General features: G+C 33.5%; 2 protein-coding genes across 4 annotated transcripts in view; both read left to right on the top strand.

Annotated features, from left to right (window-relative positions):
• The window catches only part of LOC107477501 (probable amidase At4g34880), a 54,035-nt gene that overhangs the window by 1,305 nt on the left and 38,380 nt on the right, over positions 1-14,350 (top strand). The window lies entirely within an intron of this gene.
• Positions 4,368-7,514, top strand: LOC110278410 (ubiquitin-like modifier-activating enzyme atg7). Of its 3 annotated transcripts, XR_008007445.1 has the most exons (7): positions 4,513-4,654; positions 4,887-5,095; positions 5,236-5,787; positions 5,880-5,985; positions 6,216-6,510; positions 6,643-6,756; positions 6,865-7,514. XR_008007445.1 is itself a non-coding variant. In XM_021136657.2 (4 exons), exons 1-3 carry the CDS (start codon positions 4,522-4,524, stop codon positions 5,329-5,331), a joined length of 447 nt encoding a protein of 148 aa, XP_020992316.1. In that variant the 5' UTR covers positions 4,368-4,521; the 3' UTR covers positions 5,332-5,787; positions 5,880-6,201. The 3 variants fall into 3 exon arrangements, 1 of the variants encoding a protein (XP_020992316.1); XR_008007444.1 differs by having other exon boundaries at positions 6,216-6,756; XM_021136657.2 differs by lacking the exons at positions 6,216-6,510; positions 6,643-6,756; positions 6,865-7,514 and having other exon boundaries at positions 4,368-4,654; positions 4,887-5,104; positions 5,880-6,201.

Below are 14,350 nucleotides of genomic sequence, written 5' to 3'. Positions count from 1 at the left end.
TCTAAAAATTTTTTTCTCAAAAATGTTTTATACATTCCTTCTTTTGATTTTAAATTGATATCTGTGTCAAAGTTAACCTCAAACTTACATTGTCAATTGTTAATCAATGATAAGTGTTGTGAGATACAAGATCGATTCAAATTAAAAATGATTGGCATTGCTGAGTGTATAGAAGGGTTATATACAATGAGTAGAGAACCAAAATTCTCTCATTTTCCCCTTCTTCCAACAAAGCAAGCTTCATTGGCGGTAACTACTACTACTACTACTCATCCCACCACACCTTCACACAGTGAGCACAACAACATTTGGCATCTTAGATTAGGACACATACCCATGCATAAATTGATTTTTCTGAAGAAGTATTATCCTTTTATAGATAGTATTGCTTCAAATTTTCCTTGTGATTCATGTCATTTTGCAAAACAAAAGAAATTATCTTTTAATCTTAGTACAACTAAAATAAAAGATTGTTTTGATTTAGTTCATATGGATATCTGAGGTCCTATTTCTGTCCCTTCCAATGAAGGACATTGGTATTTTTTGACTGTGGTGGATGGTAAGAGCAAATTCACTTGGATTTTTTTTATGAAAACCAAATCTGAAGCATCACAATTGGTTATTAATTTTATGAATTTTGTCAGAGTACAATTTGAAAAACAAGTTAAATGTATAACGATTGACAACGGGACAGAGTGCACTCTAAAAGCAGAATTCACTCTAAAATTCTTTTTTGCATCAACTGAAATTTTACACCAAACTTCTTGTGTAGGCCAAGGCAAGGTAATTAAATTTTTGCCTTCGATTTGAGTTTTTATTTATTTTTGAATAAAAAAAATAATATATTTAATTAATTAAGATTTTAAACTGGTTACTAATTTTAATTTGTTTTCCTATTTAGAAAAGGAAAAAATATATAGTGGAAAAACTTTCTAAGTGCAGGTTTGGAAGGTGGCAAGTGGGAAGAGACCATATAGTGGAGAGAGCTTCTGAAGAATCAGAAATGAAATTCCGCATTAAATGATAAAACAAACGTTACAAAACACGTACATTGATTAGTTTATATTACAACTAATTAAACTGAGCAAACTAAACTACAAGTTTACAATTAAAAAAAAATTAGGGATCATCAGAATTTATATTATTTTAGTTATTAATTAGTCATTAATTCAATTTTTTAATTTAATTTTTTATTTTAGTAATCTAATAATATATTTTATCTCATATTTTTAAATATTAATAACTAACTAATAATTAAAAAAATAAATTTTAATAGTCTTTTGACATTTTTCGTCTACAACTATGTTCTAACTCTCAAGCAATAACTAACATCTAACTCCAGTAGTAAGTTAACCAATACATACTAACTAACTTAACTGGCAGCATAACTAAATATAACTGTCACCAAGCTAGTTATGCTGCTAAATAAGGAAAGTCAATCTATTACTATTCAACTAACCACGACTTTTAACTACTCAGGCAAGAACAAGAATTTTTTAAGAAATATTTACTAAACTAAATAAATATGTTATTTTTTATAAAATAAATCTAAATATATTATTACAATAATAGTTAAGAGATAATAAAACATCAGTTCAAACAGTCTAAAGTTATTTTATTTAATTTTTATTAATTATTATTAAAATAATTATGTGATTTCAAATAAAATAATATGTAATTACGGATATTATGTTTTTATTTCTGATTAATGATATGGGTGCATGGATGGCATGCAGAACCCTTATAACTTGAGCAATGAAGTGTGTGGATCGAGCAGTGGATCAGCAATATCAATGGCAGCAAACTTTGCAACGGTGTCGTTAGGGACTGAAACCGATGGCTCAATAATTTGTCCTGCATCACACAACTCAATCGTTGGAATCAAACCCACCGTTAACCTCACTAGCAGATCCGGCGTGATCCCTATTTCTCTAAGACAAGATTCCGTTGGGTAGATATTACATCATACAATTTTAAATTTATTACGTCATAAGAAAAAAAAAATTATTTTATAATAATATGCATGCCAATCAAAAAGCACATGCACGCATCACTATATCATATCGCCTTCTTTTGCAATCAACATCATTAATAATTTAATGAGTAATGTCTCGAATCAACTTTTTTTTATTACTTTGTTTATCTTAATTTTTAAAGTTGGCTAATATTAACTAATTAAAAATTAATCAATATTAATTAACTAAAAATTAATTCTTTATATTTTTAATTTAATTTATATTTTGACTTCAGTTTTATAATTAATTAGTTGGTCTTTCTTACATAAATTTCATTATCACTATTTATTGATTTTTGTATTGGGTTAATTAATTAATTTTTAGTTTTGATAATAAATTAAATTTAACAAAATAATTAATATTGTATGTTAAGTATAATAAAATATTTTTTTAATTTAAGATAAAAAATTTAATTTATATTTTATTTCGAAAATGAGTAAAGTATCGTTTTTGTCCTCAACGTTTGGGTAAGTCTCAAAGTTGTCCCTAACATTTCAATCGTCCTTTTTAAGTCCTTAACATTTCAAAATTGACTCAATGTTGTCCTGCCGTTAGGAATCCGTTAACAGAATTGACGGTGGAACAAAATTGAGACGATTTTAAAACGTTAGGAACTTAAATAGGACGAAAACGTTAGAGACAAAAACGATACATAGAAATAAATTTTAATTTTATCTTTTAATAATATTAATTTTTTACTGTACATAGTATTCAATTATTTTTAATTATATCTAAGTAAATTACACTTACTCATATTACTTTCATTCTAAATAAATTTATTTTTTTTATAATTTTACACTTAAAATAATGTAATTTTTTATAAATAAATAATATAATATGATTAGAATGAAAGTGTAAAATTATAAAAAAAAATTATAAGTAATGTGATTAAGTAATAAAAGTAAAATTACATTATTTAGAATGAAAGTATACTGAAGAAAATAGTTGACTATCCACAAGACATGTTTATAAAAGCAAACAAGAACAATGGAATAAGCAAAGAAGTTCAAGAAGCAATATCAAATCTAGAAACACTTTCCAAAAATGGGTTTGAGAAGGTGATGAAAGAGAAGAAGCTTGATGCATTGATATATGTGGGACAAAAATTGGTTCCATTTTTAGCGGTTGGTGGTTACCCAGCAATAACAGTGCCGGGTGGATACAACAATGAGAAGATGCCATTGGGTGTTTCATTTGGAGGATTAAAGTATTCAGAACCAACTCTGATTGAAATTGCTTATTCTTTTGAACAAGCTACCAAGAAACGTAGGCCTCCTCCTGATGATGTAATCATACTGCAACACCACAAGGCAGGAGCAGCCGAGCAGCTCGATTTAATAAATATTAATAAGATAAATATGTCCTAAAAGATTTTGGAATCCACTTATAGGTTTTTATGGTAAAAAATATAAGGTAATTAAGTTTTTAAGAAAAATTTGCGACTACTTATATGTCTTGAGAAAAAAAAAAGTGTCAAGTTCGATTTTGAAAAATTATAGCATTGAACTTACAGTTTTTTTTTCCGAAATAAAACTTTGTTCAGTGTTATAATTTTTAAAGATTTATTATTTTTTCCTCAAAGACTTATAAGTTTATTACAAAATTTTCTTAGAGACTTATTATCTAATATTTTTTTTATAAATTAAACGCAAAATCTTTTAGGACTTATTTATGCTATTACTCTATAATAAATTTGTGTGAATTGAATAAATTGGCGAATTAGTTAGAATTGTTGTTTAATATAATGGTATTCACACATTAGGTGATGAGTACAAAATGTTCTGAGTGATGTGGCTTTGTCATCCCCCTTATGAGATGAAAGCAATGAAATAAGTAGCATCTTGGTGCTGTCAATGTGTAAGTTTAATTAGTTTATTGTTTCAAGTTTTCTGATGTAAGCACATGATTTATGTCATAAATTCACAATATTTTAAAGAAAAAATATTGGTGGCAATACCTATTTCAGCTTATTTTATCACATAAGTTTTTTAGTAAATTAATGTTTTTTTTGTCAGTGTAGATTAAGACACCTAAATCCTATGATTATTAAATAAATTTTTTTATGATATCTCCTAATTTGGTAGGCTAAAAAATAATCCGTCACATATTAAAATTTTATTTAAAGATTTTTTGTTGAACAATGGTTACTACTTACTATACAACAAAACGAAATTCCAACCATTAATGATTGTTTAGTTAGATTAATAGTCTACAAATTAGACTGATTTAAATTGGTTATATATGTATTTTTTTATTTGTTTGTTATTGAATAGGTCCATAGAAACAAAAACGCCCATATAAAACAGATCTAATTCGGCCCGTTTGGTAGGTGAAGAACCCAAACCGGAAAAAAAAAAAAAGTGAAGAACAAGTTCCATTGATGAACACAAAGGTTGTTGACTGAAGAACCCCAAGAAGATTGGGAACCCAACAACAACCCAGATCTTCTTCACCTTCGCATTCCGTTTTGAAAGAAGCAAAAGTCAAAACACAATTGAAGAAAGCCATGTCGAAAAAGGAAGGAGCTTTGCTTCAATTCGCTCCGATGCAGAGTTCCGTCGATGAAGGCTTCTGGCACAGATTCTCTTCCTTGAAGCTCAACAAGCTCGGCATTGATGATTCTCCATTACCCATCATTGGTTCTTCCCCTTTTCTTGATCCTCTATCAACTACCGTTCTTTTCCTTACAAATTTACTCCCTTTAACGAAAGGGCAACATCAAAATTGTGGTCTTTATTTTTTTTTTCTTGTTTATTCTGATACATGCGTTAGCATAACCCTGTTGGAGCTGAAATGTAAACTAATTTTTTTATGATCTTTTTAGTGGGTTCATTCATCCATTTAAGATGCTGCTATTACTTGAATTTATAGGTTTCTATGCACCTTGCTCACATTCTCAAGTGTCAAATCAATTAACTCTGCTAGCTGAGTCTTTGCCGTCTGAATCAAGTGATTCTTCATTGGTACCAGAACCATGCTCTGGTAACAGGAACAAGTGTTCTGTACCTGGGGTTCTTTACAATACCAATACTGTAGAAGGTTTTCATGCGCTTGATAAGATGAAACTCTTGAAGGAAGAGGTAGCAAAAGTAAACTCTTCAATTCAGTTCTTATAGATATCTCAAAGATGAGATAGTTCAAAGTGGAAAAGTAGTTTAGACTTTTGGACTAAAATTATCACACGTGTTTTTTTAACCTTCAACTTTTGATGTTAATATAGATATGGAATGACATAGTAACTGGAAAAGCTGCGGAGGACTGTGCAATGCTTTCAAGATTCCTTCTTAATTGCACGCATGCTTATGGTGTGTATTGAGAGCTAAGCCTCAAAGTGGTCATTGAAATTACACTCGTGCCTCATAGTAGTTCCTGAACTTAATAGTTACTCATATTCGTCCAAGTTGCACTCTGGGACTCAACTCGTCCTTCCGGCACATTCTGTCCATTTGGCACCACCGGAAAGCTGATCTGGACTTGAAGGTGACACGCTGGCAAAGCTAAAACGATGCAACATTGGTGGTGGCGCGTAAATGCCCTAAAACGATATCGTTTCACTCTAAAACTGCTTTTGAAGAATCCTCCCTCAAACTTCAGGGATCACTTTGTTTGCACTTTGGAAGGTGAGTGTAATGGTGCGAGGGAGAATAAAAAATCGCAAGATGAGGATGGAAGACAACAGTGAAGCTGATTAGCGCTGAGGGTTTCGAATTCGTTGTTGATAAGGAAGCTGCTATGGTTTCACAGACCATACACAACATGCTTACCTCTCCAGGTTGCTCTTATTTCCATCCTGGTTAATAATTCTTCCATTTGCACTGTAAAATTAGGGTTCCGCTCATTTCACTCTTCTGATCGTATTGATAGGGAATTTCGCTGAGAGGCGGCACGGCGAGGTTACCTTCCCTGAGATCTGCACCACCATTCTCGAGAAGATTTGCCAGTATTTTTATTGGCATCTCCAATTCGCAAGGTATTTACTCCTTTTTTGAGAGGCATGTATTCGTGACTTCATGAAATCTAATGTGAATTCTGTTGTATGAAAGTTTTTCGTGAATTTTGTGGTAGTGTATCCGAAGCTACCTATATTCGAAAATTTTGTAAATGCTATGGATTTTTAGAGCGACGAGCAAGGAGGTTTTTATTATGTTTAACTATTTGATTCTATAAAGCGGCCGTTTGATTTTCATTTTTACTTCTTAGGTTTCAAACTGGATTCTTCATGTGTCAGAGTCTGGGGTTTTGCTGAATTCAGTGCTCCATCAAAGAGAGATTGTTTTACATGGTTTTATGTATCATGTGGTTGCACTTTTCATTGTGTGCCCTTCTTTTATCAAATGACAAGAGAAAACTACTGGACAGCTTGAAAATTCGAGATACTACTGAAAAATCGCATTGCTAATTGAGTTGGCCCTTTTTTCTAATTGATGTTTTGGACCCCTGCCCCCCTTCTCTACCCTAACCAGCATCAATGTTAGTCTTTCTTATGTGTTGCAATGTAAGCTATACTTTCCTTTAGGAAGTAATTGAAAGCTCTGTAGCTCTGATCTGAAATCTCTTAATTCATGCGATGTTATTTTTAGCAAAATAGTTCTATTGACTTGAATAGTGAAAATCTTGCTGTTGTTAGTGGGAAAGAGACAGAGCTTCCTATTGAATCTGAATTAACTTTGGAGCTAATGATGGCTGCCAATTACCTACATACATGAGCATTTCCTAGGGGTAGTAGCTCTCCATTCTCTGTGTAAGCCTTCATTATTCTCTTGAATTTAACAAGTTTATTATCTATAGTGGTTATTTTTGTTAATGTAGCGTTTGTTTTTGGTGTTTTTATATCCACTATGTCATTCAGGCAGATGAAGCTGTTTCTTGGAAGAGCTTTCATAAAGATGTGACCGTATAATTTGCTGCCTTTGGAGACTGTATCTTTGCAGGAACTATAGTATGTGTGTAATATGTGTAATATGTGTAATCTAATGGTCATAGGACTCAACTTGAAAAAGTTGCATATGAGTGGCTATTAGATGCTTACTGTCGATGAAGCCATACATTGTGTACATGAACTGATTCAAAGAAAATGTTAATTCAAAGTGAGCATTACTATCTCCAAATAATAGGAAAAAGTGAGCATTACTATCAACAAGCACACCAGCTGCCACCACCCAACCAGCCAGCACCCCACCTGCAAGCACTCCATTTGCAAGCACTCTACCAGCAAGCACTAATCCACCTAATTCAATGCAAGGTGCAACACAGGAAACTATATCAAGGCTTGCAAGCATAATGAGATTTGTGTCTCTAATCTTGAATTCAATCCACCCAAAACCAAGAATTAATGACTTAGATTATTATGTTTAGGAACAAATGGTGTCTATTTATCTGATTTGGTGAAGTAACTTACTTTGTTGCTTCCTTAATTAGAGTCCTAGTGTTGGGGATTTTAGTGTTGGAAACTTATGAGGTCTATATTTTGACAACTCTGATATACTTGGTGACTATTGTTCTGGCTCTATAATGCCTTCTTTGGATGTATTTTTTATATTATGAATATGAATTATAACTTTCTTGAATTGATCTGCGTCAGATATTTGATTTTATTTTGTCCTCTTATATGCAATTAAGATGCATTTCAAACATTGTCCATTTCCATTTTATTGCAAAACAGAAATTAGGATCCTATGATTACGTAAGGCCTTAATTATGAAAACTTTGACAAAAATTATATTATGGATGAATATATTAGTAGTTCATATTATTTTTCCAATTTCCAAAATATGCTAGTACAGTGATGTCAAACACTTTAATTTGTATTTCTTTCAAACAAACAACCAGGTACAAGTACAGGAGTAATATATGTATGTCATTTGTTTTTTTCTAGATACAATTAGTCAAATTGCTTATTCAATTTTAAGAGAAGAACAACTACTGTAATCAGCAGCATAAATACAAACACTAAAATTTCACCTACTTTTAGAATCCTAACTTCAGACTCTAATCTTTCAAGTTTCCAAGCAATCTTCATCTTCTATTCTTCATTAAATGGCTTGTTCTACCATCACATGTTATCACATCTTCTTTCAAAATTTTATCTACCCACAGAAACAACCACATCAGCTCTTACTTATAGTCTGCATCCAAGAAAGTGAATCAGTCAAATTTATATATCCAGAAATACAGCAAACAACGACAACAACCACTTACATTGTAGTTTGGACAATCGAAAAATAGTCTCCCTGGGTTAGAATCCATCCCTAACCATCGCAAAACTGGTCTCAACCTGCACCCACACCATTCTGGCAAACACGAATCTTTGTTTCTGGTCATTCTGCTCATAATGCTTCCAAAAGATCGTGGCTTGTTCGAGCTCCCAGTTGCATTACTCGCGCTAGCCATTACCGTTTGGCTTTGAAGATGCTGAAGCCAACACAAGAGAATCCAAGGAAAGAGAAGAGAAGAGAGTGGGCACTGCAAATTGATCTTCAACTTTAGGAATTAGGGTTTTTAACTTCAATTTAGGGACCAAATTGAATCAATAAAGTTTACTCATCCACGTCAGCTAGCCTTTAGCTTCGCCAATATGTCACCTTCTAGTCCAGATCAGCTTTCCGGTGGCGCTAGATGGACAGAATGTGCTGGAAGGACGAGTCTGAGTCTCAAAGTGCAACTTCAGGGATGAATATGGGTAATTATTAAGTTCAGGGACTACTATGAGGCACGAGTGTAACTTCAGAGACCACTTTAAGGCTTAACTCGTGTATTGAGGAAGTTATATAGCTATAATTATTGTTTAAATTCTTCTCATGGAGATAGTTTATGATGCTTTTTTCCTTTTTCAGGCATGGGGAGTCAGAAAAATTACTCTAGTAGACAATGGCAAGGTAGCCATGTGTAACCCGTTGAGGCGGTCTCTATATACTTTAGATGACTGTCTTAACGGTGGTAGTTTCAAAGCAATAGCAGCCGTTGAAAGCCTCAAACGGATATTTCCTGCGGTGGTTTTAAAAGTATCTGAAGAAAAAATTTTTAAGTATTGTAAAATAAATAAGGAAGATGTACTAAGTCTATTAATATATAATAGGAGAGTAGTAGTAGGTTTATTGTTCAACAAGTGTTCAGCTCCAATGATCAACAAGTGATATGTCTGTATTCATGACAAGTGGCAGACTAGAAAAACTAATAATAATCAAGAATAAATAACCATTTGTACCCATGAAAGATGATTATGCTGACATATGTACCTATGATAGATCGAAACTGATCTTGTACCCACGAAAGTTGCCTTCCTTGTGACAAAAGTACCCTGTTTTGGTTATGCACTTGCTTCGTTATTATCCAAACCTACGTGGCACCCCCAACCCTCCAAAACCCTATCCCTTTTCAATTCCATTTCTAATTTCAACCACCCATCCATATTCCATGGCAACAGCTTCCTCCTCCTCTGCCGCCATGGCCGCTTTTCCGTCCCTTCACACCTTCACTTCATCCTCGTGCTCTCCTTTCCAACTCTCCCTCTTTTTCAAACCCTCCTCCATCAAAAAGTGAGAAGCTCCAAACAATCACAAAACACCTATGGGGGATGGGGAATACCATTCCATGCCTCCCCTTTCCAACTCTCCCTCTTTTTCAAACCCTCCTCCATCAAAAAGTGAGAAGCTCTAAACAATCACAAAACACCTATGGAGTATGGAGAATACCATTCCATGCCTCCATCAGAGGCCATTTTTCGATTGAGGTTCAATTCCTAAAAAATTGCGTTTTGAACCGGCGTTGAACTACAGGCGCTGCTGCTGTTTGGAGATCGCAAACCCCACGCCGAAGTATGAGACTTTTTTCAAAATGGCTTCAAACGAGTCATTCGTCCCTGAGATCAGACCTAACGGTCTCCCTCGAGAAGCTTCCATCATTAGCTACACCGAGAAGGTACTTATCTATTCTTTGCTCTTCAATTCAATTCCGTCGTTACTTCATTTTCTCATTCTTCGCTTCCTTTCTTCTTCTTGTTGCAAATCATCGAAAAAAGCAACTTCATTTACACATGCAACTTCATTTACACATTTGCAGCATTGTTTCAAGTTAGGACGTTTTACTTCAATGGTCGAATTGAATTCATTGTTTTTTGATCTTTTGGTTTACAAGTAATTTTAATTTTTGTTCTCTTGAAGTAGAAATTAGACATCAATTTTATATAATCCAATGATTCTTCTGGAAAAGATAACTAAAATTCTGGCAACGAAAGATTGAAGATGTAATAACAAGTTGGGGAAGCAATAGGAGGGTTTGAAAAAGAGGGAGAGTTGAGAAGGAGAGCGCGGGGGTTTTGGAGGGTTGGGGGTGCCGCGTAGGTTTGGATAATAATGAAGCAAGTGCATAACCAAAATAGGGTACTTTTGTCACACGAAAGACAACTTTTGTGGGTGCAAGATCAGTTTTGATCTATCATGGGTACATATGTAAGCGTTATCATCTTTTATGGGTACAAATGGTCATTTATGATAAACAATATATGATATATGATGAAACAAAAACATGAAAAAGCCAGAAACCTGAAAGTTGTCAGCGTTCAATACAACAACAGAAATTAGGTGAGAGATTTGAAATTAAAATCAAATTTGGATTCTTCTCAGTTCTCACTCAACTCATTCATTCTATCTTTGAAAATCAAATCAGTCTCATATCTCACCAGTGGGCACGTTCTTTCCTTTTTGGATCAGAATTTGAACTTGAGCATTTGAAATTAGGGTAAGAGTGAACAAATTTAAAATTAGAGTTTTAGAAATCAAATATTTCCTTGATTTCTTTTAATCTCTCTTTCTCTTCTTTCTTTCTCGCGCTCTCTCTGGTTGATTTTCTCTTATCATCTTCTATATCTATAACGAGGACGTGGTAGAAGTATTGGACAAGTCACAGGTGAGAAAGTTAAAAATCAAGAAGAGGAGAGGAACATCTAAGAGACGAAAAGGCGGAGGAGAAGCAAGCTTCAGTAGAGGAGACCAGAGCTTTCACGGTGATTTCAGAGGTGGCAAAGTGGGGAAGAAGCAGCACAGCAAGTATAGGATGTTCATCGCACCCCCTTGCTTCAAGCAACTTCCTTTCTGTTGCTATGCGTAACTACTCTCCCTAAGCTTCCTCCTTTTACGTTAATTATCTATTCACCTTATACTTCTTTAACAATTCAGGCTTACATTTACTCCGTTTGAATATCCAATGTGCACAACTGATGGAAGTATTTTTGATGTTAATATGAGTTACTGTAAGCCATCACAAGTGTTTTATTTTAATCGAAAGTTAATGGGCTGTTATATGATAAATTTGGTTTGTAAATTGGGTGTAGGAACATAATCCTGTATAATAAATATGGGTAACACCCCATCACTGGAGCTCCCCTCAAGCAGGAAGATATCATTCCACTAACTTCCAACAAGAATTCTGACGGTTTTTGTCGTTGCACACTCTCTCTCACTTTCAATGCATTAAATTGCTATTCCGGTTGCTTTTTCTGTGTTGAGACACATTTGGTTGAGAAACCTCGAGCTTGAGCTGAATGATGAATTTTAATTGCATGTTTCTTTGTGTATCGTTTTCTTCATTTTTTTAAAAAGAATATTCATGATTGATAAATCGAGCTATTTTTTTCTTCTCCTATTCTTTTTTGTTATTAAATATTTTTTTATTGAAATGCAGTGTCTTGAGTAAAATATTAATGAAGAAAAAATCCAAGGGAAAAATTTAAGTGAAGAAAAATAGTACGATATCCTTTGTGATAGAGACTGCCTCATTAAAAAATCTTGTCAAGAAAAACCAATGGAAAAAAAAACCTGACCAAGAGAAAAAGAGTACAGTCTCTCCCTCTTGTCGGCGCATCCCAGTCTGATGTATCAAGTTTTCAAAGAAGGATTTTGGAAGTGACTTTGTAAATAAATCTACCAGATTATCACTTGAGCAGATCTGTTGGATATCAATTGTCTCTTGATTTTGAAGATCATGAGTGAAGAAGAATTTGGGAGAAATATGCTTTGTTCTATCGCTTTTGATATATCCACCTTTAAGTTGAGCAATGCATGATGTATTATCTTCAAACAAGACAGTTGGAGCTATCTTTTGATCAATCAATCCACATGATGACAGAATATATTGGATCAAAATCTTAGACCAAAAATACTTGCGACTAGCTTGATGTATCGCTAGTATTTTAGCATGATTAGAGGATATTGTCGTAATCGTTTGTTTTGTGGACCTCCACGATATAGCTGTACCACCATATGTGAACAAGTATCCTATTTGAGATCTTCCTTTATGTGGATCAGACAAGTATCCTGCATCTGCATGCCCAACTAGTTGTGATTGGATTCATAGGGATAAAACAATCCCATATCAACCGTTTCATGAAGATATCGAAAATTTTGTTTGATTCCATTCCAATGTCTTTTGGTTGGAGAGGAACTATACCTTGCTAGTAAATTCAAAATAAATGATATATCGGGTCGTGTATTATTAGCAAGATACATTAGTGCTCCAATGACACTAAGATATGGTACTTCAAGACTAAAGATATTTTTATTTTCTTCCTTAGGACGGAATTGAATCTTTTCCATATCCAAAGATCTTACGATCATTGGGGTACTTAATGGATGTGACTTATCCATAAAAAATCTCTTCAAGATCTTTTCTGTGTATGTTGTTTGATGAATAAAGATCCTATTTTTTGTATGCTCGATCTGTAAGTCGAGACAAAATTTAGTCTTTCCAAAATATTTCATCTCAAACTCTTCTTTTAAAGCTTTTATGGTTGTTGGAATCTCTTCAGGAGTTCCAATGATATTTAAATCATCAACGTACACAGCAATTATAATGAATCCAAATATAGATTTTTTTATGAAAACACATGGGCAGATATCATCATTCTTAGATCCGTTTTTAGCTAGATACTCAGTAAGATGATTATACCACATTCGTCCAGGTTGCTTTATACCATATAAAGATCTTTGCAATTTGACTAAGTATAAACTGTGAATATTCATTGGATGATTTAGATATCTTTAGTCCTTCAGAAACTTTCATATAGATATCACGATCTAATGATTTGTATAAGTAGGCTGTTACCACATCCATTAAATGAATATGTAGTTTATGATATGTGGATAAACTAACCAAATAATGCAATGTTATTGCATCCATTACAGGAGAATATGTTTCTTCATAAACTATACCGGGCCTTTGTGAAAAATCTTGTGCCACAAGTCAAGCTTTGTAGCGTACAGCTTCATTTTTCTCATTTTATTTTCTCACAAATACCCATCTATATCCAATAGATTTTACATCTTCTGGTGTATAGACTACAGGTCCAAAGAATTCATGTTTTGCAAGTGAGTCTAGCTCAACTTTTATAGCTTCTTCTCATTTTGGCCAAGCATTCCTTTGTCGACATTCTTCGACTGTTCTTGGTTCAAGATCCTTACTTTCATGCATGATATTTAATGCCACATTATATGCAAATATTTCATTAATAATTGTCTTATTTCGGTCCCATTTCTCTCCTGTAAAGGCATAATTTATCGAGATCTTGTCATTTTCACAATTTTTAGGTACCTGAGCGTCTTCTTGTGTTAAAACTATATCAGAATTTTGGACAACTGCAAGTGTCTTTTATGTCTTTTTCAACAGGAATAGTATTTACCTTTTTTTTTTCGAGAATTTTTGTCTTTGAAACCGACAGGTCTATCATGCCTCTAGCGTGAATTCGTTTTAGTGGCCACTTGTCTAAATGGGACATCAATTCGAATTGGGGCATTTTTTGCTGGTATATAAGATTTGGTTATTCTCTTTATATCAGAAAATGCATCAGGCAATTCACTTGCTATTCTTTGCAAATGTATAATCTTTTGAACTTCTAGTTCACATTACCCTGATTGAAGATCTAAATGCATCAAAGATGATGCATTCCAATTAAGTTCCTTTTCAGAAAGCTTATCATCTCCATCTAATGTTGAAAATTTTGATTCATCAAAATGACAATATGCAAATTGGACTTTAAATACATCTCCAGTTTGTATCTCAAGATACCTCACTATGGAAGGAGAATCATATCCAACATATATTCCCAATTTTCTTTGGGGTCCCATTTTAGTGCAAGAAGGTGGCGTAATGGGAATATATATCGCACACTCGAATATTCTTAAATGAAAAATATTTAGCTGCTAGCCAAAAGCTAATTGCATAGAAGAGAACTGATGGTTGGGAGATTTGTTCTCATAAGTAAGGGGTCTAACAATTAATTGGAGGCGTTTAATAAGTGATTCTGCTAACCCATTTTGCGTGTGAACATGAGCTATTGGATGTTC

Source organism: Arachis duranensis, chromosome 3, assembly GCF_000817695.3.
Source record: "Arachis duranensis cultivar V14167 chromosome 3, aradu.V14167.gnm2.J7QH, whole genome shotgun sequence".
Lineage (NCBI taxonomy): Eukaryota > Viridiplantae > Streptophyta > Magnoliopsida > Fabales > Fabaceae > Arachis > Arachis duranensis.
This window is presented reverse-complemented; position numbering and strand designations above follow the sequence as displayed.

Excerpts from the sequence above, each read along its gene's own strand:
- LOC110278410 (XM_021136657.2), top strand. The coding sequence starts at position 4,522 with ATGTCGAAAAAGGAAGGAGCTTTGCTTCAATTCGCTCCGATGCAGAGT. Across the intron at positions 4,655-4,886 it reads TTCTCCATTACCCATCATTG|GTTTCTATGCACCTTGCTCA; the intron begins GTTCTTCCCCTT and ends TTGAATTTATAG. Across the intron at positions 5,105-5,235 it reads TGAAGGAAGAGGTAGCAAAA|ATATGGAATGACATAGTAAC; the intron begins GTAAACTCTTCA and ends ATGTTAATATAG.